This window comes from Rhinoraja longicauda, chromosome 44, assembly GCF_053455715.1.
Source record: "Rhinoraja longicauda isolate Sanriku21f chromosome 44, sRhiLon1.1, whole genome shotgun sequence".
Taxonomy (NCBI): Eukaryota; Metazoa; Chordata; class Chondrichthyes; order Rajiformes; family Arhynchobatidae; genus Rhinoraja; species Rhinoraja longicauda.
Window position 1 is genome coordinate 6,142,752 of NC_135996.1, and position 27,810 is coordinate 6,170,561.

The window sequence follows — 27,810 nt, forward strand, 5'->3', positions numbered from 1 at the left end:
GAACGTGCAAACTCCGCGCAGACAGCGCCCACGATCAGGATCGAGCCCGGGTCTCTGGCGCCGAGAGGCAGCAGCTCCACCCGCTGCGCCGCCATTGTGCTCTTCCTGGAATCAAAACATCTGTTGAAACTGTGTCCCTGCGCACTGGATTAACCATTTGTTTCTCTCTCTTTCCACAGTGAACGATGCCAATTCAATTCTGGGTAAGTGGAGGGACCTCATCAGGGCCCGTTTGTTGCCCTAGCGAAACTCGGGGCCCTTCGGACAGGCCCTTCGGCCCAACTTGCCCATGCCGACCCATCTCAGCTAGTCTGACCCTGCGCTCGGTCCGCATTGACCGAACTGGTCTCCCGGTGGCTGAGCACTTTAACTCCCCCTCCCATTCCCAGTCTGACCTTTCTGTCATGGGCCTCCTCCAGTGCCATGGTGAGGCCCACTGCAAATTGGAGGAACAGCACCTCATATTTCGCCTGGGCAGCTTGCAGCCCAGTGGTATGAACATCGACTTCTCCAACTTTAGATAGTTCCTCTGTCCCTCTCTTCCCCTCCCCCTTCCCAGTTCTCCCTCTATCTTTCTGTCTCCACCTATATCCTTCCTTTGTCCCGCCCCCCCTGACATCAGTCTGAAGAAGGGTCTCGACCCGAAACGTCACCCATTCCTTCTCTCCTAAGATGCTGCCTGACCCGCTGAGTTACTCCAGCATTTTGTGAATAAATACCTTCGATTTGTACCAGCACCTGCAGTTATTTTCTTATACTCCATGTTTGGCCCATATCCTTCAAAGCCTTCACATGGAAACATAGACAATGGGTGCTGGAGGAGGCCATTCGGCCCTTTTAGCCAGCGCCGCCATTCATTGTGATCACGGCTGATCGTCCACCATCAGTAACCCGTGCCTGAGGGAGGATAGAGAGAAGGAGAGAGAGGAGGAGAGAGAGGATAGAGAAAAGAAGAATGCGAGAGAACCAACCAGGGTTCCTGCACGCACCCCGTCCCCAGTGACCCCGAGGGTAGAGAGTGGAGGAGTCAGCCTTCTGTTCGACAGTCCCTCCCTGCCCCCCCCCCCCCCCCCAGAGTTTTGTGTGGGTGGTCGTCCGTAGGTGACCGCTCAACCCCTCTCTGTGTTGTGATGTCCCACTGGGGGATTTTTTGGCTCACTCCTGCCACCTCCTGGCGACCCGGGACACTGCAGGCTCCTCCCGAAGAACACACACACACTCACACACACACACATACACACACACACACACACACACACACACACACACACACACACACACACACAGACCGTAGTGAGGGAAGATGGTTCTGGGTTTACCCTCCTCCCAACCCCATTCTCCCGCCTTCTCTCCATAACCCCTGACACCCGTACTAATCGAGAATCTATCTATCTCTGCCTTAAAAATACCCACTGACTTGTGGCCTCCACAGCCGTCTGTGGCAAAGAATCCCACAGATTCACCACCCTCTGACTAAAGAAATTCCTCCTCATCTCCTTCCTAAAAGAACGTCCTTTAATTCTGAGGCTGTGCCCTCTAGTCCCAGACTCTCCCACTAGTGGAAACATCCTCTCCACATCCACTCTATCCAAGCCTTTCACTATTCTGTACGTTTCAATGAGGTCTCCCCTCATTCTTCTAAACTCCAGCGAGTACAGGCCCAGTGGTGACAAACGCTCATCGTACGTTAGCCCACTCATTCCTGGGATCGTTCTTGTAAACCTCTGGACCCTCTCCAGAGCCAGCACATCCTTCCTCAGATACGGGGCCCAAAATTGCTCAGAGTACCCCAAATGCAGCCCGACCAGCGCCATTTTGAGCCTCGGCATTTCCACCCCCTGTTTTTGTGTACAATCCCTCTCGACATAAATGCTGGCATTGAGTTTGCCTTCTTTACTGCTGATTCGATGTGGAGGAGGAGTTGTGTCTCAGGGCGGTCACGGTGGCGCGGCGGTAGAGTTGCCGCCTTACAGCGAATGCAGCGCCGGAGACCCGGGTTCCATCCCGACTACGGGCGCCGTCTGTACGGAGTTTGTACGTTCTCCCCGTGACCCGCGTGGGTTTTCTCCGAGATCTTCAGTTTCCTCCCGCACTCCAAAGGGTTCGACAATAGACAATAGACAATAGGTGCAGGAGGAGGCCATTCGGCCCTTCGAGCCTGTACGTACCACCATTCAATGTGATCATGGCTGATCATTCTCAATCAGTACCCCGTTCCTGCCCTCTCCCCATACCCCCTGACTCCGCTATCCTTAAGAGCTCTATCTAGCTCTCTCTTGAATGCATTCAGAGAATTGGCCCCCACTGCCTTCTGAGGCAGAGAATCTCACAGATTCACAACTCTCTGACTGAAAGTTTGTAGGTTAATTGGCTCGGTGTAAGTGTAAATTGTCCCTAGGATAGTGTTAATTTGGTCGGGTCGGACTCGGTGGGCCGAAGGGCCTGTTTGCGCGCTGTATCTCTGAACTCAAAAACTAACCAGATCTCTCTGTTCCCCCCCCCCCTCCCCCCGAATGGACTGAGATGTGGGTGAGGGGTGAGCGGGGGGGGAAAGATGACGCTGTAAGTGACCTGTGGGTCACGTGGCCAAGTGGAAGTGTTCACCTTGCAGAGGGAGAGCCGGGGGTCACCGACTAACCCCTCTCGCGGTCTCATTTCCCCCCCCCGCAGGTGACCAGATTAAGGCACTGGTCGGCCAGTTGGTCCTCCTCAACCAAGGACTCCGTGACTTGAGAAAAGACTTCAGGGAGCAGGTGAGAGGACCTGGGTTGGCGGTGGGCAGGGGTGCCAAATATCCCACTCCCAAATACGGGACAAAAGATGACATCATCGCGTGACCTCGCCCAGCCAGCGGCCATGTGCTCCCGCTCCACCAATGGTGGCAGCCCGGGCCGGGAGGCGGGTTGCTAGGCAACTCCGTCAGGCGGCGCCCGGGCCTCCAGGCCTACAGTGTCCAGGCCTACAGCGTCCGGGCCTACAGCGTCCGGGCTTACAGCGTCCGGGCCTACAGCGTCCGGGCCTACAGCGTCCGGGCCTACAGCATCCGGGCCTACAGCGTCCGGGCCTACAGCGTCCTGGCCTACAGCGTCCAGGCCAACAGCGTTAGGGCCTACAGCGCCCCCCCCCCAGGCCTGATACGGGATAAGGGCGGTCTTGTACGGGACAAACCAATTTAGCCCAAAATAGGGGACAGTTGGCAACTCTGGGTGGTAGTGAGATTTAGGGTTTTGAGAGTGGTGGTGGTATTTTTGGTCTTGGAGGTAGTATTGGGATCTATGATCTTGGGGTAGTATTGGGATCCAGGGTCTTGTGGTGGTGGGACAATAGACAATAGACAATAGGTGCAGGAGGAGGCCATTCGGCCCTTCGAGCCAGCACCGCCATTCAATGTGATCATGGCTGATCATTCTCAATCAGTACCCCGTTCCTGCCTTCTCCCCATACCCCCTGACTCCGCTATCCTTAAGAGCTCTATCCAGCTCTCTCTTGAATGCATTCAGAGAATTGGCCTCCACTGCCTTCTGAGGCAGAGAATTCCACAGATTCACAACTCTCTGACTGAAAAAGTTTTTCCTCATCTCTGTTCTAAATGGCCGACCCCTTATTCTTAAACTGTGTGTGGCCCCTGGTTCTGGACTCCCCCAACATTGGGAACATGTTTCCTGCCTCTAACGTGTCCAACCCCTTAATAATCTTATACGTTTCGATAAGATCCCCTCTCATCCTTCTAAATTCCTTTGGTCTTTCAGTTAGTGAATGGGATCAATGATCTATAGCTATAATTGTCCCTGGTGTGCAGGATAGTGCACGTGTGCGTGGCGATTGTCGGTCGGTGCGGGCTCGGTGGGCCGACGGGGCCTGTTTTCGCGCTGCGTCGCTCGTGTGGAACTAAAACAAACTTCCCCTCGTCCCGTCCCACAGGCGAAGGAGATGTCATTGATCCGAAACACCATCCTGGAATGCCAAATCTGTGGTGAGTACAGATCCCCAGGGCCGGAAAACTGCCATCATCCCCCTTGCATTCCCCTTCAAAATTTATTTCTTGATTATTATGAGTGTCAGAGGTTCTGGGGAGAAGGCAAGAGAATGGGGTTAGGAGGGAGAGATCGATCACGCCATGATTGAATGGCGGAGTAGACTTGATGGGCCGAATGGCCTAATTCTACCCCTATAACTTATGAACTTATGAATCCTCAACCGTGGGTCAGAGAATATCTTTGAGGTGAAAGAGGTTCATCCCCTTCATCCCGATGTTTAGTATAGTTTAGAGATACAGCGCGGAAACAGGCCCTTCGGCCCACCGAGTCCGCGCCGCCCAGCGATCCCCGCACGCTAACACTATCCTACACACACTAGGGACAATTTAACACACACACACACACCAAGTCGATTAACCTACAAACCCGCACGTCTTTGGAGTGTGGGAGGAAACCGAAGATCTCGGAGAAAACCCACGCAGGTCACGGGGAGAACGTACAAACCTCGTACAGACAGTGCCCGCAGTCGGGATCGAACCCGGGTCTCCGGCGCTGTGAGGCAGCAACTCTACCGCTGCGCCACCGTGACCGCCCATGAACCAAGGGCAAGATCCGGAGGGAATGTGTTCAGGGGAAAAGAGAGGAGTCCCAAACAGGACCGGCGTAACCGGGAGCAGGTGGGAACGGTGGGACTGGCCCATTGGGAATTCTGCACAAGAGGGCTGTTTGAGGAACGTTGGGATTCCTTACGACGGGAATGGATGGGAAGGGGATTGATCGTTTGGGGATTCTGTGCGATAGGATTAAATGGAAAGGGTTTTCAATCAATCGATCAATCACAATCATACTTTATTCGCCAAGTCTGTTTTGCAACATACGAGGAATTTTCATTTGCCGTACAGTCACACCAATAAAAAGCAACAGGACACACAAGATACATTATAACATGAACATCCAGCACAGTGACTCCTCCACATTCCTCACTCTGATGGAAGGCGAAGAAAAGTTCAATCTCATCTCTCCCTTCTTTGTCCACCAGCGGTCGAGGGTCTCGAACCTTCCGTTGACGGGACGATCTTGACTCCCGTAGACGGCGGTCAGGCCCTCCGCATCGGGGCGATAACGCTCCTGCATCGACAATAGACAATAGGTGCAGGAGGAGGCCATTCGGCCCTTCGAGCCTGTACGCACCGCCATTCAATGTGATCATGGCTGATCATTCTCAATCAGTACCCCGTTCCTGCCTTCTCCCCATACCCCCTGACTCCGCTATCCTTAAGAGCTCTATCCAGCTCTCTCTTGAATGCATTCAGAGAATTGGCCTCATCTGCCTTCTGAGGCAGAGAATTCCACAGATTCACAACTCTCTGACTGAAAAAGGTTTTCCTCATCTCAGTTCTAAATGGCCGACCCCTTATTCTTAAACTGTGTGGCCCCTTGTTCTGGACTCCCCCAACATTGGGAACATGTTTCCTGTCTCTAACGTGTCCAACACCTTAATAATCTTATACGTTTCGATAAGATCCCCTCACATCCTTCTAAATTCCAGTGTATACAAGCCTAGTCGCTCCAGTCTTTGAACATATGATAGTCCCGCCATTCTGGGAATTAACCTAGTAAACCTACGCTGCACGCCCTCAATAGCAAGAATATCCTTCCTCAAATTTGGAGACCAAAACTGCACACAATACTCCAGGTGCGGTCTCCCTAGGGCCCTGTACAACTACAGAAGGACCTCTTTGTTCCTATACTCAACTCCTCTTGTTATGAAGGCCAACATGCCATTGGCTTTCTTCGCTGCCTGCTGTACCTGCATGCTTCCTTTAAGTGACTGATGCACTAGGACACCCAGATCTCGTTGTACGTCCCCTGTTCCTAACTTGACACCATTCAGATAATACTCTGCCTTCCTATTCTTACCACCAAAGTGGATAACCTCACACTTATCCACATTAAACTGCATCTGCCATGCATCCGCCCACTCACACAACCTGTCCAAGTCACCCTGCAACCTCATAGCATCTTCCTCACAGTTCACACTGCCACCCAGCTTTGTATCATCTGCAAATTTGCTAATCGGGGGGTAATCTCAGCTCCCCAGCCCCCGGCGATCTACCCCGGACGGGGCTTGTCGAACCTCGTGCGGCTTGGAACTCCCCGACCTCGGTCTCAACCCTAGACCGCGAGCTCCTCGATGTTAATATGTCTATAGGAAAATAACTGCAGATGCTGGTACAAATCGAAGGTATCGCAAACTGCTGGAGTAACTCAGCGGGTCAGGCAGCATCTCCGGAGAGAAGGAATGGGTGACGTTTCGGGTCGAGACCCTTCTTCAGTCTGAAGAACGTCACCCATTCCTTCTCTCCAGAGATGCTGCCTGACCCGCTGAGTTACTCCAGCATTTTGCGATACCTTAATATGTCTATATATTGTTCCGATAAGCTAGAATAATAATAATAATAATAATAATACATTACATTTATATAGCGCTTTTCATACACTCAAAGACGCTTTACAGGGATTTAGAGAACATAGGGAAGTGAATAAATAGATAAATAAGTAAACGAACAGAGAAAGGAGACAGAAGGTGAGGTGACCTTCAGTGGTTGAAGGCAGTGCTGAATAGGTGAGACTTCAGTGATGTTTTGAATGTGGTGAGTGTGGAGGAGTCTCTGACGGTTTGAGGTAGTGAGTTCCATAGGGTGGGAGCAGCGATGGAGAAAGCCCTGTCCCCCCAGGATCTGAGTTTGGTCCGGATGTGGGGGGATAGGAGATTGGCAGCAGCAGAGCGGAGGGTGCAGGTGGGAGTGTGCCTGTGGAGGAGGTCGGTCAGGTAGGATGAGGCCAGGTTATGGAGGGCTTTGTAGGTCATGAGGAGGATTTTGTACTGGATTCTCTGGGGGATGGGGAGCCAGTGGAGTTTGTAAAGGACGGGGGTGATATGGTCACGGGTCGGGGTGTGGGTGAGTAGACGGGCAGCGGAGTTTTGAATGTATTGAAGTTTACTGATGATTTTTGAGGGTGAGCCATAGAGGAGGCTGTTGCAGTAGTCCAGACGGGAGGTGATGAAGGCGTGGATGAGGGTTTCTGCAGCTGTGGAGGAGAGGCATGGATGGAGACGGGCAATGTTTTTGAGGTGGAAGAAGGCTGTCTTTGTGATGTGTTTGATGTGTTTGTCGAAGGAGAGGGTTTGATCAAAGATGATTCCAAGATTCCGGATGTGAGGGGAGGTGGATACTGGGAGACCATCAATATTGAGGCTCCTGTAACTCCGGGCGATGGCGGGGAAGTGAGAGGGCGCGATGTTCCCGGGGGTGTGTTCACCGCTTTTGATTCTGTTTCTAACGAGGGTCCCGTTGCGTTTCCCCCTTCAAAGGTTTCCACGAGCACCGCTCCAAGTGTGAACCCAGCCCCTGCTTCGAGAGCGTGGCGTGCATGGAGACGTATGAGCACCCAGGTTACAGGTGTGGGGCCTGTCCCGCAGGCTTCACGGGCAACGGCTCGAGATGCACCGACATCGACGAGGTGAGCTGTCAACCTGACCCCCCCCCCTCTCGCGGGTCACGGACGCGCCACGTTTTGCGGGCCGGAAGAGCGTGCATTCCACGTCTACTACAAGGAGCGCGTGAGGTTGCAGCTCCTGCTCCGACGTCTAAAGGGGCCGCTCCTTTGCCTTCCGGCTGAACTTCTTTGGTCACCCCTGTGCGTGGGGGAGAGGGTGTCCTGGTTTGGGTTCGCTCCTGGGCCTGGCCAAGCCGGCCATCCGCGAGGCGCGGCGCCGGGTGGAAGAGGGCTCTGCCCGAGCCGGCTGCCCGCCCCTCTTCCGGGGTTATGTCCGTCCGTGCCCGTGGGGGCGTTAGAGAGGGACTACGCGCTGCCCACGAGCACCCTGGGGGGTTTCCGGGACCGCTGGGCACCGCGGGCATTGGAATGCGTCCCGGACAAGGATTTTCTAACTTTATTTTCAGTAAATCGATAGTCTGAAGAAGGGTCTCGACTACGGTTGCCAACTGTCCCGTATTAGCCAGGACATCCTGTATTTTGGGCTAAATTTGTTTGTCCCGTATTAGGCCCGGGGCCCGCATTAGACACTGTTGGCCCGGACACTGTAGGCCCGGACACTGTAGGCCCGGACACTGTAGGCCCGGACACTGTAGGCCCGGACACTGTAGGCCCCGACACTGTAGGCCCCGACACTGTAGGCCCCGACACTGTAGGCCCGGACACTGTAGGCCCGGACACTGCAGGCCCGGACACTATAGGCCTGGACAGTGTAGGCCCCGGACACTGTAGGCCCGGACACTGCAGGCCCGGACACTGTAGGCCTGGACAGTGTAGGCCCCGGACACTGTAGGCCCGGACACTGCAGGCCCGGACACTGCAGGCCCGGACACTGCAGGCCCGGACACTGCAGGACCGGACACTGTAGGCCCCGACACTGTAGGCCCACCAGGTCCGCGCCGACCAGCGATCCCCGCACACTAACATTATCCTACACACACTGGGGACAATGTTTACATTTTCCAAGCCAATTAACCTACAAACCTGCACGCCTTTGGAGTGTGGGAAGAAACCGAAGATCTCGGAGAAAACCCACGCAGGTCACGGGGTGAACGTACAGACAGCGCCCGTAGTCGGGATGGAACCCGGGTCTCCGGCGCTGCATTCGCTGTAAGGCGGGAACTCTACCGCCGCGCCACCGTGACCGCCCTCATTGTCTCACGCCGATACCTTCTGACTGTGCTCTTTCCCCCCAACTCCTCAGTGCTCCTTTGCCAATCCTTGCTTCTCCGGATCGAAATGCCTGAACGCAGAGCCGGGATTTAGGTGCGAGCCGTGCCCGGCGGGATACAGAGGGACCTCCGTCGCCGGCGTGGGTGTCAACAGCGCCAAGACCCTCAAGCAGGTGAGCAACGAGACTCCCGCCGTGGCAGCGGGGCGAAGAAGGCCGCGGACGCCAACGAGCGTCAACGAGCTCGTCGGGAAGGCTGGCCCTGTCCTGGGGGGGGCGGGTTGGAGTTGGATTCACGGGAAGGGGGTCTCGGAGGGGAAGACGCCCCTCAAACTGCGGAGCATCCTGGACAATACAGCTCACCCCCTCCCTCCGTGACACACTGGCCAACCTGAGGAGCACCTTCAGCAACAGACTGGTCCCACCGAGATGCAGCACAGAACGCCACAGGAGATCTTCTATTGAGGGCGTGCAGCGTAGGTTAATTCCCGGAATGGCGGGACTGTCGTATGTTGAAAGACTGGAGCGACTGGGCTTGTACACACTGGAATTTAGAAGGATGAGAGGAGATCTTATCGAAACGTATAAGATTATTCAGGGGTTGGACACGTTAGAGGCAGGAAACGTGTTCCCAATGTTGGGGGAGTCCAGAACCGGGGGCCACACAGTTTAAGAATAAGGGGTCGGCCATTTAGAACAGAGATGAGGAAACACTTTTTCAGTCAGAGAGTTTTAAATCTGTGGAATTCTCTGCCTCAGAAGGCAGTGGAGGCCAATTCTCTGAATGCATTCGAGAGCTAGATAGCGCTCTTAAGGATAGCGGAGTCAGGGGGTATGGGGAGAAGGCAGGAACGGGGTACTGATTGAGAATGATCAGCCATGATCACATTGAATGGCGGTGCTGGCTCGAAGGGCCGAATGGCCTCCTCCTGCACCTATTGTCTATTGAGATCCTTCTTCCCTGTGGCTATCAAACTGTACAACTCCTCCCCCTTCTGTCCTGGGGTAGACTGAGACTGACTCCCCTTCCTCCCAATCTTTGCCCATCCCCAATCCTTTCCACTTGTCCCTTCAGTTTAATGTTTCTCTTGACCAAGTGGACCCATTGGGCCCAAACGTCCCCTGCATTGGTGCAGCACCCTCTCCTCTCCCCCTCCTCCTCCCCCCCCCTCCCCTCTGCCCCTCCCTCCCATCCCCCCAACTCCATCCCCCTCAACACCCCTGATCAATAGACAATAGGTGCAGGAGGAGGCCATTCGGCCCTTCGAGCCTGTACGCACCGCCATTCAATGTGATCATGGCTGATCATTCTCAATCAGTCATCCTCCCTCTTCCATCTCCCTCCCACCCTCCCTCCCCGCCTCCCCCCCTAGGAGATAGATTTAAACTTTAAAACGTGAATAACTTTTAAAATTTAACACCGATTTCAATGAAACTTCTTCCACTAGCACCAAAGGGACGACGGTGAGTAAGGTGGGCCTAAAATTGTCGCGCTATCGTGTACCGGTTTGGCTGTAGTTCAGGATCAAACAAACAAACAAACAAACATACGAACGAGAGTTTTAGTATATAGATGTATCTTGTGTTTTATGACGGTCGGCAGATCAATTTCCCTCCTGGGATAAATAAAGTTCCATCGTATCGAGAAAATAAAGAAGGTAAATAGAACAAACGAATGAAAGGTGTACAAAAATGTAACGATGATCAAGGAAAGGTGGAGCCCACAATGGTTCATTGTGGAGGCCGAAGGGGCCTGTTTCCATGCTGTATCTCTGAAGTAAACCAGTGTGAAGGGGCGATATGATATGGTGATCGCTGGTCAGCATGGACCTGTTAGGCCGAAGGGCCTGGATGGGAACAGACAGGACTCCCCCTGCTAACTCACTCTCTCTCCCTCTCTCCCTCCCTCTCTCTCCCTCCTTCCCTCTCTCCCTCCTTCCCTCCCTCCCTCCCTGTCTCCATCCCTGTCTCCCTCCCTCTCCCCCCATCCCTGTCTCTCTCCCTCCCTCCCTCCCTCTTTCCCTCCCTCCCTCTCTCCCTCCATCCCTCTCTCCCTCCCTCCCTCCTTTCCCTCCCTCTCACCCTCCCTCCCTCTCTCCCTCCCTGTCTCCCTTCCTCCCTCCCTCTCTCCCTCCCTTTCTCCCTCTCTCTCCATCCCTCCCTCTATCGCTCCCTCCCTCTCTCCCTCCCTCCCTCTCCCTCTCCCTCTCCCTCTCCCTCTCCCTCTTCCTCCCTCTCCCCATCCCTGTCACCATCCCTCTCCCCATCCCTGTCTCAATCCGTCTCCATCCCTGTCTCTCTCCCTTCCTCCCTTCCTCCCTCCCATCTGTCTCCATCCCTGTTTCAATCCCTGTCTCAATCCCTGTCTCTCTCCCTCCCTTTCTCCCTCCCTCCCACTCCCCCTCCCTCTCTCCCTCCCTCCCTCCCTCCATCCCTCCCTCCCTCCCACTCCCCCTCCCTCTCTCCCTCCCTCCCTCCCTCCCTCTCTCCCTCCCTCCCTCTCTCCCTCCCTCCCTCTCTCCCTCCCTCCCTCCCTCCCTCCCTCCCTCCCATGCAGGTCTGCATGGACGTGGATGAATGTAACAATGGTAACAATGGAGGCTGCACCACCAACTCCATCTGCACCAACGCGGTGGTAAGTGGACCGTTTCTGTACTGCCGTTACTGCACCAGAGACCCGTGTTCGATCCTGACCACGGGCGCTGTTTGTACCTTTTTTTTCCCCCGTGAACCTCGTGGGTTTCCTCCGGGTGCTCCTGTCTCCTCCCACGTCTCAAAGACGTGCATGTTTGTAGGTTAATTGTCCCTCTCTAAAAAGTGCAGGGAGTGGATGAGACAGTTTGTGTAAGAAAATAACTGCAGGTGCTGGTACAAATCGAAGGTATTTATTTCACAAAGTGCTGGAGTAACTCAGCAGGTCAGGCAGCATCTCAGGAGAGAAGGAATGGGTGACGTTTCGGGTCGAGACCCTCCTTCAGACTGATTGAGACAGTCTGATAATGTAGAACAAGAGAGCGTGGCGTAGCGGTAGAGTTGCCGCCTCACAGCGCCGGAGACTCGGGTTCCATCCCGACTACGGGCGCCGTCTGTACGGAGTTTGCACGTTCTCCCCGTGGGTTTTCTCCGAGATCTTCGGTTTCCTCCCGCACTCCAAAGACGTGCGGGTTTGTAGGTTAATTGGCTCTGTATAAAGTAAATTTGTTGCTGTAAATATGTGTGTAGGACAGTGTTAGTGTACGGGGATCGCTGGTCGGCGCGGTCCCAGTGGGCCGTAGATGTCCTGGTTTGGGTTGCTCCTGGGCTTGGCCAAGCTGGCCATCCGCAAGTCATGGCGCCAGGCGGGAGAGGGCTCTGCCCGAGCCGGCTGCCCGCCCCTTTTCCGGGGTTACATCCCGGGTGGCGCTAGAGAGCGACCACGCGCTGCCCACGGGCACTCTGGGGGATTTCCGGGACCGCTGGTCACAGCGGGGGGGGGGTGGAATGCATCCCGGACAAGGCGTGTATCTTATCGAAACATATAAGATTATTAAGGGGTTGGACACGTTAGAGGCAGGAAACATGTTCACAATGTTGGGGGAGTCCAGAACCAGGGGCCACACACAGTTTAAGAATAAGGGGTAGGCCATTTAGAACGGAGATGAGGAAAAACTTTTTCACTCAGAGAGTTGTGAATCTGTGGAATTCTCTGCCTCAGAAGGCAGTGGAGGCCAATTCTCTGAATGCATTCAAGAGAGAGCTGGATAGAGCTCTTAAGGATAGCGGAGTCAGGGGTTATGGGGAGAAGGCAGGAACGGGGTACTGATTGAGAATGATCAGCCATGATCACATTGAATGGTGGTGCTGGCTCGAAGGGCCGAATGGCCTCCTCCTGCACCTATTGTCTGTTGTAAGATAGTTTAATTTTCAGTAAATCAATCGTCTGATGAAGAGTCTCAACCCAAAACGTCACCCATTCCTTCTCTCTCTCTCTCGATATTTAAGAATATTTGTTTTACTTTGTGCTATGGTGATGGGTATTGTTTAGCATTATAAATATTACTAGACGATATGGACCTGTTGGGCCCAAACCTCTCCTGCATAGGTGCAGCACCCTCCCCCCTCCCCCCTCCCCTCCCCCCTCCCCCCTCCCCTCCCCTCTCCCCTCCCCCTCCCTAGGAGATAGATTTAAACTTTAAAATGTGAATAACTTTAAAAATATAACACCGATTTCAACGGAACTTCTTCCATTAGCACCAAAGGGACGACGGTGTGTAAGGTGGGCCTAACATTGTCTCGCTATCGTGTACCGGTTTGGTTGTAGTTCAGGAACAAACAGACGAACAAACAAGAGTTTTAGTGTATAGAGGATTCTTGCAACTAATTGGGAAGGTGAAATAGTAATTTGAGAAGGTTGACACAAAATGCTGGAGTAACTCAGCGGGTCGGGCAGAATCTCGGGAGAGAAGGAATGGGTGACGTTTCGGGTCAGTCTGAAGAAGGGTCTCGACCTGAAACGTCACCCGTTCCTTCTCTCCCGAGATGCTGCCCGACCCGCTGAGTTACTCCAGCATTTTGTGTCCACCTTTGATTTAAACCGGCATCGGCAGCGTTTGAGAATGTTTATTCTGCTTGTATTGTGTTGGTTTTGAATAATTTCGTGTTGTGCGTGTTATTGTAAATGGTTGAATCGATGAGTTTTTTTGGGGGGGTTGAAAAATAACATCAAACGCGGCTTGCTCTGCGGCAGGGCGGGTACGAGTGCGGTCCGTGCCGCGCTGGGTTCGTGGGGAACCAGACCACCGGCTGTCGCCAGCGCGAGTCGTGCAGCAGCTCCCGATTCAACCCCTGCGATGTCAACGCCCAGTGCAGCATCGAGCGCAACGGAGAGGCGTCCTGCCAGGTGAGTGTGACCGCCCGCGGCCCGGGGCTTGGCGTTCCCGCCTTCCCACCTCTGGCGTTCCCGGTCCCTAGTATTTCCTCCTCCCGTGTTCCCATCTCCGGCAATCCCAGATCTGGTGATCCCAACTCCGACATGCCCCAATCCGGCATTCCCAGATCCAGCATAACCCTAATCCAGCATTCCCAGATCTGGCGATCCCAGATCCGGCATTCCCAGATCCAGCATACCCCAATCCAGCATTCGCAGATCCAGCGCGTTCCCAGATCCAGCATACCCCAATCCAGCATTCCCAGATCTGGCGCTCCCAGATCCGGCATTCCCAGATCCAGCATTCCCAAATCTGGTGCTCCCAGATCCGGCATTCCCAGATCCAGCATACCCCAATCCAGCATTCCCAGATCCAGTGATCCCAACTCCGGCATTCCCAGATCCAGCATAACCCCAATCCAGCATTCCCAGATCTGGCGCTCCCAGATCCGGCTTTCCCAGATCCAGCATACCCCAATCCAGCATACCCCAATCCAGCATTCCCAGATACAGCGGTCCCAGATCCAGTGATCCCAACTCCGGCATTCCCAGATCCAGCATAACCCAATCCAGCATTCCCATATCTGGTGCTCCCAGGTCCGGCATTACCAGATCCAGCATACCCCAGATCCAGCATTCCCCAATCCAGTGATCCCAACCGGCATTCCCAGATCCAGCATACCCCAATCCAGCATTCCCTGATCTGGTGCTCCCAGATCCGGCATTCCCAGATCCAGCATACCCCAAGCCAGCATTCCCAGATCTGGCATTCTCAGATCCGGCATTCCCAGATCCGGCATTCCCAGATACGGCCTACCCAGATCCACCGTTCCCAGATCCAGCATTCACCGGTCCACAGGCTGTTCCGGTGTTCTCAGAACCTGCGTTCCCAGCTCCGGCATTCCCTGCTTCGGCATTCTCCAGTCCGCGTTCCATAGCCCGCGATCCGCTCCGGCGTTCCCATCTCCGACATTCCCGGGGCAGCATTTCCATTCTCCAGTTTGCGTTCGCCAGCCGTTCCAGGCTGTTCTGGCATTCCCAGCTCCGCCGTTCCCTCCTCCTGTGTACCCATCTCGGGCATTCCCTAGACGGTGTTCCCAGCTCCGCCGTTCCCCGGTGTTCCGATTTACCCTGCTCCAGTACTCCCTGCTCCAGTACTCCCTGCTCCCGTATCCCGCGATCTGGCATTCTGTCCGTATCCCTCCAAACCTGTCCGATCCATGTACCTGCCTGACTGTTGCGATAGTCCCTGTCTAGGAATACTTCCCTGTCTTTCTTCGGTTCCAACCAGCATCGGCAGTTCCTTCCGACACAAGAGACTCTGTGCGTCTACCCGATTTATTCCTCTCGTGGTTTTGTACACGTGCATCTTTGGCACCGACACCGAGTCTCCTTACAACCTCCCTCCCTCTTAACCTACACCCCAATCTTCACCCCTCTTCCCCCCCCTCCCCTCATCTCTCCACTACCCACCCTCCCTCTCACACTCCCCTCTCCCCATCCCCTCCCTCTCCATCTCTCCCCTCTCCCTCTCCCCACCATCCCCTCCCTCTCCCTCCCCCACACCTCCAATCTTCACCCCTCTCCCCCCATCTCCACTCCCCACCCTCTCCATCTCCCCTCTCCCCCCCTCCATCCCCTCCCACTCAAGTCCTACAAGTCAACTCCGCCATTCAATCATGGCTGATCTATCTCTCCCTCCTAACCCCATTCTCCTGCCTTCTCCCCATAACCCCTGACACCCGCACTAATCAAGAATCTATCTATCTCTGCCTTAAATATATCCATTGACTTGTGGCCTCCACAGCCGTCTGTGGCAAATAATCCCACAGATTCACCACCCTCTGATGAAAGAAATTCCTCCTCATCTCCTTCCTAAAGGAACGTCCTTTAATTCTGAGGCTGTGCCCTCTGGTCCTGGACTCTCCCACCAGTGGAAACATCCTCTCCACATCCACTCTATCCAGGCCTTTCATTATTCGGTACGTTTCAATGAGGTCTCTCCCCCCCCTCATCCTTCTACACTCCAGCGAGTACAGGCCCAGTGCCGACAAACGCTCATCGTATGTTAGTCCACTCATTCCCGGGATCGTTCTGGTAAACCTCCTCTGGACCCTCTCCAGAGCCGGCACATCCTTCCTTGGACAGGACAGGTTTGGAGGGGTATGGACCAACAGCAGGCAAGTGGGACTAGGGTAGCTGGGACATTGTTGGCCGAAGGCCCTGTTTCCACACTCAAAACTGCTAGGCCCAAAACTTCCCAAGATGCTCCAGGTGTGTAGGAAGGAACTGCAGACGCTGGTTCACACCGAAGAGATAAGACACAGAGTGCTGGAGTAACTCGGCTGAATGGGCGGCACCTCTGGTGAGAAGGTGCTTTTGTAAGGCAGTCCTCTCGAAATAAATGCCAGCACTCATCGACATCTCCTTCCTTGCAGTGCAAAGTGGGCTGGGCTGGTAATGGGTATGTGTGTGGCCCAGACACCGACATCGATGGCTTCCCTGACCGCGACCTGCCCTGTATCGACAACCATCGACACTGTAACAAGGTGAGAGGCTTCAGAAGGCCAGAAGATGTACAAAAATCATGAGGGGGAATAGATCGGGGAGACGCGCGGAGTCTCGTGTCCAGAGTACGGGAATCGAGGACCAGCGGACATGGGTTCAAGGTGAAGGAAAAGATGTAATAGGAATCTGAGGAGCAACGTTTTCCACACAGAGGGTGGTGGGTGTATGGAACGAGGTGCCAGAGGAGGTAGTTGAGGCTGGGACTATCCCATCGTTTAAGAAATAGTTGGAGAGGTCCATGGATAGGACGGGTTTGGAGGGATATGGGCCAAGTGCAGGCAGGTGGGACTAGGGTAGCTGGGACATGTTGGCCGGTGTGGGCGTGTTGGGCCGAAGGGCCTGTTTCCAGACTGTATCACTCTATGACTCTAATAACAGAAGAGATAGGAGCAGAATTAGGCCATTCGGCCCATCAAGTCCAATCCGCCATTCAATCACGGCTGCGCCACCGTGCCGTTCTCCTGCCTTCTCCCCATAACCCCTGACACCGGTACTGATCAAGAATCAATCTATCTATCTCTGCCTTAAAAATATCCACTGACTTGTGGCCTCCACAGCCGTCTGTGGCAAAGAATTCCACAGATTCACCACCTTCTGACTAAAGAAATTCCTCCTCATCTCCTTCCTAAAGGTACGTCCTTTAATTCTGAGGCTGTGCCCTCTGGTCCTAGACTCTCCCACTAGTGGAAACATCCTCTCCACATCCACTCTATCCAGGCCGCTCACTATTCTGTACGTTTCAATGAGGCCCCCCCCCCTCTCATTCTTCTAAACTCCAGCGAGTACAGGCCCAGTGCTGACAAACGCTCATCATATGTTAACATTACTTCACAGTAACCATGGTGACGCAGCGGGTAGTGTTGCTGCATCGCAGCGCCAGGGACCTGGGTTCGATCCTGACTATGGGTGCTGTCCGTGTGTGTGGAGTTTGCACGTTCTCCCCGTGACCACGTGGGTTTCCTCTGGGTGCCCCGGTTTCCCTCCCAAATCCCAAAGACGCGTCCGTGCAGGTTTGTAGGTTAATCGGCTCTCTGTAAGTTGCCCCCTGGTGTGCAGGCAGTGGATGAGAAAGTGGGATAAGATAGTATGAACCGGCGATTGATGGTTGGCGTGGACTTGGAGGGCCGAAGGACCTGTTTCCATGTTGTATCTCCAAACTAAACTAATGTGAACTGGCGATCGCTGGTCGGCGCGGACTTGATGGGCGGAGGGGCCTGTTACGATGTTGTATCTCTAAACTAAACAAGTGTGAATGGGCGATCGTGGTCGGCGTGGACCGAGGGGCCTGTTTCCACGTGAGCGAGTGAGCACTGGTTGGCGTGGGCCGAGGGGCCTGTTTCCATGTGAACGGTGATTGCTGGTCGGCGTGGGCCGGGGGGCCTGTTTCCACGTGAGCGAGTGAGCACTGGTCGGCGCGGGCCGGGGGGCCTGTTTCCATGTGAACGGTGATCGCTGATCGCTGGTCGGCGCTGGCTCCTGTTTCCACGTGAACGGTGATCGCTGGTCGGTGCAGGCTCGGTAGGCCGAGGGGCCTGTTTCCGTGTGAACGGTGATCGCTGGTCGGTGCAGGCTCGGTAGGCCGAGGGGCCTGTTTCCATGTGAACGGTGATCGCTGGTCGGCGCAGGCTCGGTAGGCCGAGGGGCCTGTTTCCATGTGAACGGTGATCGCTGGTCGGCGGGCTGGGCCGAGGGGCCTGTTTCCGTGTGAGCGGGTGATCGCTGGTCGGCGCGGGCTCGGTGGGCCGAGGGGCCTGTTTCCATGTGAACGGTGATCGCTGGTTGGCGAGGGCTCGTTAGGCCGAGGGGCCTGTTTCCATGTGAACGGTGATCGCTGGTCGGCGCAGGCTCGGTAGGCCGAGGGGCCTGTTTCCGTGTGAACGGTGATCGCTGGTCGGCGCGGGCTCGGTAGGCCGGGGGGCCTGTTTCCGTGTGAACGGTGATCGCTGGTCGGCGCGGGCTCGGTAGGCCGGGGGGCCTGTTTCCACGTGAGCGAGTGAGCACTGGTCGGCGCGGGCTCGGTAGGCCGGGGGGCCTGTTTCCACGTGAGCGAGTGAGCACTGGTTGGCGAGGGCTCGGTAGGCCGAGGGGCCTGTTTCCGTGTGAGCGGGTGATCGCTGGTCGGCGCGGGCTCGGTGGGCGGAGGGGCCTGTTTCCTTGTGTGTGCCACTAAACTCTAAACTCCGTCGGCAGGATAATTGCCAGTTCACGCCTAACTCTGGGCAGGAGGATGCGGACAAGGACGGCGTGGGAGACCAGTGCGACGATGACGCTGATGGCGATGGCATCAGGAACGTGCAGGTAGGTGCAGCAGGTAGCATGGGCACACAAAGTGCAGGAGCAACTCTACGGGGCAGGCAGGGAATATCAGGCGGCGGATGTGGAGAGCATGGACTAACTCCACCCAAACATGCTTAGTGTTCTCTCACACTGTGATAGGAGCAGAATTAATCAAGTCTACTCCGTCAAAAGGGGATGTTCAACGAGACCTGGGTGCCCTTGTGCATCAGTCACTGAAAGTAAGTGTGCAGGTACAGCAGGCAGTGAGGAAAGCCAATGGCATGTTGGCCTTCATTGAGAGAGGATTTGAGTTCAGGAGCAAGGAGGTCCTACTGCAGTTGTACAGGGGCCCTGGTGAGACCGCACCTGGAGTACTGTGCGCAGTTTTGGTCTCCCAATTTGAGGAAGGACATTCTTGCTATTGAGGGAGTGCAGCGTAGGTTCACCAGGTTAATCCCCAGGATGGCGGGACCGGCACATGATGAAAGAATAGGTCGACTGGACTTGTATTCACTGGAATTTAGAAGGATGAGAGGGGATCTGATAGAAACAAATAAAATTCTTAAGGGATTGGACAGGGTAGATGCAGGAAAAATGTTCCCCATGTTGGGGTAGTCCAGAACCAGGGGTCACACACAGTTTAGGAATAAGGGGTCGGCCATTTAGGACTGAGATGGGGAAAAACCTTTCCACCCAGAGAGTTGTGAATCTGTGGAATTCTCTGCCACAGAGGGCAGTGGAGGCCGATTCACTGGATGTCTGCAAGAGAGAGTTAGGTTTAGCTCTTAGGGTTAACGGAATCGAGGGATGTGGGGAGAAAGCAGGAATGGGGTATTTTGGTTGATCAGCCATGGTCCTATTGAATGGCGGTGCTGGCTCGAAGAGAAGAATGGCCTCCTCCTGCACCTGTTTTCTGCGTTTCTGTGACAGGCAGGGAATATCAGGCGGCGGATGTGGAGTACATGGACTAACTCCACCCAAACAAGCGTAGTGTTCTCTCACACTCCTGACTTATAGGTGGTGGAGAGGTCATAAGGAATAGGAGTAGAATTAGGCCATTCGGCCCATCCAGTCTCCTCCGCCATTCAATCACGGCTGATCTATCTCTCCCTCCTAACCCCATTCTCCTGCCTTCTCCCCACAACCCCTGACACCCGCACTAATCAAGAATCTATCTATCTCTGCCTTAAAAATACCCACTGACTTGTGGCCTCCACAGCCGTCTGTGGCAACGAATCCCACAGATTCACCACCCTCTGACTAAAGATATTTCTCCTCATCTCCTTCCTAAAAGAACGCCCTTTAATTCTGAGGCTGTGCCCTCTGGTCCTAGACTCTCCCACTAGTGGAAACATCCTCTCCACATCCACTCTATCCAAGTCTTTCACTATTCTGTACGTTTCTATGAGGTCCCTCCTCGTTCTACTAAACTCCAGCGAGTACAGGCCCAGTGCCGACAAACGCTCATCGTAGGTTAACCCACTCATTCCTGGGATCGTTCCTGTAAACCTCCTCTGGACCCTCTCCAGAGCCAGCACGTCCTTCCTCAGATACGGGGCCCAGAATTGCTCACAATACTCCAAATGCGGCCCGACCAGCGCCTTTTTGAGCCTCGGCATTTCCACCATCTGTTTTTGTGTACAATTCCTCTCGACATAAATGCTTCCTTTGCTCCTGATTTGACTCGCAGATTAACCTTTGGGGGGATCCTGCACCAGCACCAAGCCCCTTTGCACCTCCGATTTCTGAATTCTCACTCATAGAAACATAGAAAATAGGTGCAGGAGGAGGCCATTTGGCCCTTCGAGCCAGCACCGCCATTCATTGTTGTCATGGCTGATCATCCGCAATCAGGGCGGCGGTAGAGTTGCCGCCTTACAGCGAATGCAGCGCCGGAGACCCGGGTTCCATCCCGACCACGGGCGCTGTCTGTACGTAGTTTGCACGTTCTCCCCGTGACCTGCGTGGGTTTTCTCCGAGATCTTCCGTTTCCTCCCACACTCCAAAGACGTGCTGGTTTGTAGGTTAATTGGCTTGATAAATGTGAAAAAAAATGTCCCTAGTGGGTGTGTAGGATAGTGTTAGTGTGCGGGGATCGCTGGTCGGCGCGGACCCGGTGGGCCGAAGGGCCTGTTTCTGTGCTGTATCTCTAAACTAAACTAAACTAAAGTAACCCGTGCCTGCCTTCTCCCCATATCCCTTGATTCCGCCAGCCCCTCAGAGCTCCATCTAACATTTATCCCTGTTTAGAAAATAGTCGATGTCATTAAACCTACGACCAAAATGCACCACTCCACACACGTGGCAGGCAGAGAGTGTTCTCTCACACTCCCTGACTTATCGATGGTGGGAAAGGTAACGTGTCGGATGTGGAGTGCATGGACTAACTCCACCCTTCTTCATTGGTGCGGGTGTCAGGGGTTACGGAGAGAAGGCAGGAGGCGGGAGAGACAGATCAGCCATGATTGAATGGCGGAGAATACTTGGTGGGCTGAATGGCCTAATTCTGCTCCTATCACTTATGTACTTATGACCCGAGTTGGGAGTATGTACTACATTGACCCTTGTAGGGGGTAGGTGGGGTGAGGGATGGGAGGGGAGGGGAGGGGAGGTGGAGGTGGAGGTGGGGAGGGGAGGGAGTGGGTCCGGATTGAGCTGGGAGTTACCGCTGGGCCGTTCCGGTTTCAGGACAACTGCCGACTGGTCCCGAACCGCGACCAGCAGAACTCCGACACGGACTCGTTCGGCGATGCCTGTGACAACTGCCCCAACGTCCCCAACAACAGCCAGCGGGATACGGACAACAACGGGGAGGGGGACGCCTGTGACAACGACATCGACGGTGACGGTGGGGCAGCGCACAGTACAGGCGGATTCACGCACACACAGCACGCACACACACACACACACACACACACACACACACACACACACACACACAGCACGCACACACACACACACACACACACACACACACAGCACGCACACACAGCACGCACACACACACACACACACACACACACACGCACACACACACACACACACACACACAGCACGCACACACACACACACACACACACACACAGTACAGGCGGACTCACACACACGTCACACGCACAGCACACACAGTACAGGCGGACTCACACACACAGTACAGGCGAACTCACACACACGCCACACACACACACACACACACACACACACAGTACAGGTGGACTCACACACACACACACACACACACACACACAGTACAGGTGGACTCACACACACACCATACAGGTGGACGCACACACATCACACACACACGCACACACACAGTACAGGCGGACACACGCACACACATCACACACACACTGTACACACACATATATACACATACACACATATATATACACACACACACACACACATAGTACAGGCGGACTGACACACACGTACACACACATATACACACACACAAGTATACACACACACAGTCACACATATATATATATATACACACACACACACACTGTACAGGCGGACTCACACACACATATATATATACACATATATACACACACACACAGAGTACAGGCGGACACACACACACACGTCATACATACACCCAACACACATATTTATATATATTTTAGATACACCCACACTCACTCACTCACATATACCCGTCACACACACACACACGCATCCTGTTGCATCAACTCTGCCCCACCCCTCACCCCTTTATCTTTCCCCCCCCAGGAATTCCCAACGGTCTGGACAACTGCGGGGCGGTTCCCAACCCCCTACAGACGGACAGAGACGCAGACGGAGTCGGAGACGCCTGTGACAGCTGCCCCGAACTCAGTAACCCCACACAGGTAACGGGTCACCCCCACCCCACCCTACCCACACACCCCCCCGCTCATCCCCTCCCCCCTCCCCACCCACCCCCCCCCGCTCATCCCCTCCCCCCACCCTCCCCCCACCCACACACACACCCCCCGCTCATCCCCTCCCCCCACCCCACCCACACACCCCCGCTCATCCCCTCCCCCCACCCCCCCAAACCCCCTCCACTCATCCCCTCCCTCTCCCCCACACCCCCCCCTCATCCTCACCCCATCCACACACACCCCCGCTCATCCCCTCCCCCCCACCCCCCCGCTCATCACCTCCCACCCCCACACCCCCCCCTCATCCCCTCCCCCCCACTCCACCCACACCCCCCCGCTCATCCCCTCCCCCCCACTCCACCCACACCCCCCCGCTCATCCCCTCCCCCCCACCCCACCCACACCCCCCCGCTCATCCCCTCCACCCCACCCACACCCCCCCGCTCATCACCTCCCACCCCCACACCCCCCCCCTCTCATCCCCTCCCCCAACCCCATCCACACCCCCCACCCCGCTCATCCCCTCCCCCTCACCCCCTCCCCAACTCCACACAGGTAACTGGTCACCCACTTCTCCCCATCCCTACCCCCCACCCCTCCCCATCTCCCCTTCTCACCCCCTCCTCACCCACCACTCACCCCCTCCCCCTCTACTCCCTCTCCCCACCCCACATAGGCACTCATCCCTCACCCTCCTCCCCTCCCCAGGTAACCAGCACCATCCCCTCCATCCCTCCCCCCACCTCCTCCCCACCACCTCCCCCCCTACTCCCCCACCACCTCCCCCCTCCCCCACCACCTCCCTCCCTCCTCCCCCCCACCTCCCCCCCTCCTCCCCACCACCTCCCCCCCTCCTCCCCTCCATCTCCCCCTCTCCTCCCCCACCCCCTCCATCCCTCCTCCCCATGTTGATCTCCGTGTTTGCTCCCTGGTTTGTAGACGGATGCCGATGATGACCTTGTGGGCGATGCCTGTGACAGTAATCAGGACAGGTGAGTCATTTTGGGGGGGAATGGGTCCTTCCCTCCAGAGATGCTGCCTGACCCGCTGAGTTCCTCCAGCACTTTGTGTCTATCTTCGGTGTAAACCAGCATCTGCAGTTCTTTCCTACGCACTACTCTATTCTACATAGTCCTTGAACTTTATCCCCTTTGATGTCTCGTTTTCACACCTTAGAAACATAGAAAATAGGTGCAGGAGTAGGCCATTCGGCCCTTCGAGCCTGTACGCACCGCCATTCAATATGATCATGGCTGATCATCCAACTCAGTATCCTGTACCTGCCTTCTCTCCATACCCCCTGATCCCTTTAGCCACAAGGGCCACATCTAACTCCCTCTTAAATATAGCCAATGAACTGGCCTCAACTACCTTCTGTGGCAGAGAATTCCACAGACTCACCACTCTCTGTGAAAAAAAACTTTCTCATCTCGGTCCTAAAAGACTTCCCCCTTATCCTTAAACTGTGACCCCTTGTTCTGGACTTCCCCAACATCGGGAACAATCTTCCTGCATCTAGCCTGTCCAACCCCTTAAGAATTTTGTACATTTCTATAAGATCCCCCCTCAATCTTCTAAATTCCAGCGAGTACAAGCCGAGTCTATCCAGTCTTTCTTCATATGAAAGTCCTGCCATCCCAGGAATCAATCTGGTGAACCTTCTCTGTACTCCCTCTATGGCAAGAATGTCTTTCCTCAGATTAGGAGACCAAAACTGTACGCAATACTCCAGGTGCGGTCTCACCAAGGCCCTGTACAACTGCAGCAGAACCTCCCTGCTCCTATACTCAAATCCCCTCGCTATGAATGCCAACATACCATTCGCTTGTATGACTCACCACTCTCTGTGTGAAAAAAAACTTTCTCATCTCGGTCCTAAAAGACTTCCGCCTTATCCTTAAGCTGTGACCCCTGGTTCTGGACTTCTCCAACCCTTGCCCTTCCTTATCTCTGTGTCTCCCCCTGACTCTCAGTCTGAAGAAGGGTCTCGACCCGAAACGTCGCCCGTTCCTTGTGCCGCCCGTCCCGCCGAGCTACTCCGGCACTCTGCGACCGTGCCCAAGTTCTAGGAGTAGAGTGAGGACATTCGGCCATTTTATTTTTCCCCTTGCGTGGTCCGTGTGTTTCCAGCGACGAGGATGGCCACCAGGACTCGAGGGACAACTGCCCGGAGACGGCCAACAGCTCGCAGCTCGACTCCGACAACGACGGACTGGGGGACGAGTGCGACGATGACGACGACAACGACGGCGTGCCAGACTACGGGCCGCCCGGGCCGGACAACTGCCGCCTCATCCCCAACCCCAACCAGAAGGACACCGACGGTCAGTGCACCCGCTCCCTCCAGCCACCGGGGGGCAGCCTGCTGGCTGAAGGAAATCCACATTAGGCAGGAATGGTGTTGGGTAGACTGATGGGACTCAAGGCTGATAAATCCCCAGGGCCTGATGGTCTGTATCCCAGTGTACTTAAGGAGGTGGCTCTAGAAATTGTGGACGCATTGGTGATCATTTTCCAATGTTCTATTGATTCAGGGTCAGTTCCTGTGGATTAGAGGGTAGCTAATGTTATCCCATTTTTTAAGAAAGGAGGGAGAGAGAAAACGGGAAATTATAGACCAGTTAGTCTGATATCAGTGGTGGGGAAGATGCTGGAGTCAATTATAAAAGACGAAATTGCGGAGCATTTGGATAGCAGTAACAGGATTGTTCCGAGTCAGCATGGATTTACGAAGGGGAAATCATGTTTGACTCAACTTCTGGAATTCTTTGAGGATGTAACTAGGAAAATTGACAGGGGAGAGTCAGTGGATGTGGTGTACCTTGACTTTCAGAAAGCCTTTGACAAGGTTCCACAGAGGAGATTAGTGGGCAAAATTAGAGCACATGGTATTGGAGGTAGGGTACTGACATGGATTAAAAAATTGGTTGACAGACAGAAAGCAAAGAGTGGGGATAAATGGGTCCCTTTCAGAATGGCAGGCAGTAACTAGTGGGGGTACCGCAAGGCTCGGTGCTGGGACCGCAGCTATTTACAATATACATTAATGACTTGGATGAAGGGATTAAAAGTATCAGCAAATTTGCAGATGATACAAAGCTGGGTGGTAGTGTGAACTGTGAGGAAGATGCTATGAGGTTACAGGGTGACTTGGACAGGTTGTGTGAGTGGGCGGATGCATGGCAGAGCAGTTTAATGTGGATAAGTGTGAGGTTATCCACTTTGGTGGTAAGAATAGAAAGGCAGAGTATTATCTGAATGGTGTCAAGTTAGGAACAGGGGACGTACAACGAGATCTGGGTGTCCTAGTGCATCAGTCACTGAAAGGAAGCATGCAGGTACAGCAGGCAGTGAAGAAAGCCAATGGAATGTTGGCCTTCATAACAAGAGGAGTTGAGTATAGGAGCAAAGAGGTCCTTCTACAGTTGTACCGGGCCCTAGTGAGACCGCACCTGGAGTACTGTGTGCAGTTTTGGTCTCCAAATTTGAGGAAGGATATTCTTGCTATTGAAGGCGTGCAGCGTAGGTTTACTAGGTTAATTCCCGGAATGGCGGGACTGTCATATGTTGAAAGACTGGAGCGACTAGGCTTGTATACACTGGAATTTAGAAGGATGAGAGGAGATCTTATCGAAACGTATAAGATTATTAAGGGGTTGGACACGTTAGAGGCAGGAAACATGTTCCCAATGTTGGGGGAGTCCAGAACCAGGGGCCACAGTTTAAGAATAAGGGGTAGGCCATTTAGAACTGAGATGAGGAAAAACGTTTTCAGTCAGAGAGTTGTGAATCTGTGGAATTCTCTGCCTCAGAAGGCAGTGGAGGCCAATTCTCTGAATGCATTCAAGAGAGAGCTAGATAGAGCTCTTAAGGATAGTGGAGTCAGGGGGTATGGGGAGAGGGCAGGAACGGGGTACTGATTGAGAATGATCAGCCATGATCACATTGAATGGCGGTGCTGGCTCGAAGGGCCAAATGGCCTCCTCCTGCACCTATTGTCTATTGCTGGGGGGGAGGGCTGAGGCCTGGAGGGCATTGACACCCGGATTGGGGGGGGGGGGCAATGGGGTTGAGTGTTGGGACTAGGGTTGCCAGCTATTTCACTCCCAAATACGGGACAAGGTGACGTCACCGCCCCGCGTCCCAGCCAGCGGCCATGCGCTCCCCGCTCCACCAATGGAGGCCGCCCGGGCTGGGAGACAGGTTGCTACGCGACCTCCGTTAGGTGGCGCCCAGGCCTACACTGTCTGGGCCTGCGGTGTCCGGGCCTACAGCGTCCGGGCCTACCGTGTCCGGGCCTAGTGACTGGGCCTACGGTGTCCGGGCCTGCAGTGTCCGGGCCTACGATGTCCAGGCCTACGTTGTCCGGGTCTACAGCGCCCTCCGGGCCGACAGTATCCGGGCCGACGGTGTCCAGGCCTACGGCGTCCAGGCCTACAGCGTCCGGGCCTACAGTGTCTGGGCCTACATTGTCCGGGCCTACAGTGTCCGGGCTTACTGTGTCCGGGCTTACAGCGTCCGGGCCTACAGTGTCTGGGCCTACATTGTCCGGGCCTACAGTATCCGGGCTTACCGTGTCCAGGCTTACAGTGTCCGGGCCTACAGTGTCCGGGCCTACGGTGTCCGGGCCTATGGTGTCCGGGCCTACAGTGTCCGGGCCTACGGTGTCCGGGCCTACAGCACCCCCCGGGCCTAATACGGGACAAGGGCCAATTTAGCCCAAAACACGGGATGTCCCGGACAATACGGGACAGTTGGCGACCCTGGTTGGGGGGGGCAATGGGGTTGAGTCCCACTGAGTGACCGTCTCTGGCTTTTTGTGCCTACCTCCGGTCTAATCCAGCATCTGCAGTTCCTCCTTACACACGCTAGAAGCTGACGCGGTGGAGAGACGGGGTTTGACTCTCCAGGTAACTCTGCTCCAGGTAACGGCGTCGGCGACGTTTGCGAGGATGACTTTGATAACGACACGGTTTTCGACGAGTTCGACGTGTGCCCGGAGAGTGCGGAGGTCACCCTGACCGACTTCCGTGCGTACCAGACCGTGGTGCTGGACCCTGAGGGAGATGCGCAGATCGATCCCAACTGGGTGGTTCTCAACCAGGTGAGTGCTGGACCCCACCCACCCTCACCCACCCCACCCTCACCCACCCCCCCCACCCCCACCCTCACCCCCCCCACCCTCACCCACCCCCACCCACCCTCACCCATCCCCACCCTCACCCACCTTCACCCACCCTCACCCACCCCCACCCTCACCCACCCTCACCCACCCCCACCCTCACCCACCCCCACCCCCCCCACCCTCACCCCCACCCACCCCCACCCCACCCTCACCCCCCCACCCTCACCCACCCTCACCCCCCCACCCTCACCCACCCCCACCCTCACCCCCCCCACCCTCACCCACCCCCACCCTCACCCACCCCCACCCTCACCCACCCTCACCCACCCCCACCCTCACCCCCCACCCAC

The 27,810-nt window shown here is 55.1% G+C and overlaps 1 protein-coding gene across 1 annotated transcript in view; it reads left to right on the forward strand.

Moving 5' to 3' along the window:
* LOC144612350 (thrombospondin-3-like) overlaps positions 1-27,810 on the forward strand; it is a 61,805-nt gene that overhangs the window by 15,026 nt on the left and 18,969 nt on the right. Inside the window, exons 7-20 of the mRNA XM_078431925.1 lie at positions 180-203; positions 2,671-2,753; positions 3,922-3,973; positions 7,354-7,502; positions 8,743-8,883; positions 11,267-11,344; positions 13,436-13,588; positions 16,054-16,164; positions 18,374-18,481; positions 21,149-21,308; positions 22,202-22,320; positions 23,275-23,327; positions 24,466-24,659; positions 27,261-27,439. Of these exons, the coding sequence (XP_078288051.1) occupies positions 180-203; positions 2,671-2,753; positions 3,922-3,973; positions 7,354-7,502; positions 8,743-8,883; positions 11,267-11,344; positions 13,436-13,588; positions 16,054-16,164; positions 18,374-18,481; positions 21,149-21,308; positions 22,202-22,320; positions 23,275-23,327; positions 24,466-24,659; positions 27,261-27,439 (1,604 nt within the window). The remainder of the gene's footprint in view (positions 1-179; positions 204-2,670; positions 2,754-3,921; positions 3,974-7,353; positions 7,503-8,742; positions 8,884-11,266; positions 11,345-13,435; positions 13,589-16,053; positions 16,165-18,373; positions 18,482-21,148; positions 21,309-22,201; positions 22,321-23,274; positions 23,328-24,465; positions 24,660-27,260; positions 27,440-27,810) is intronic.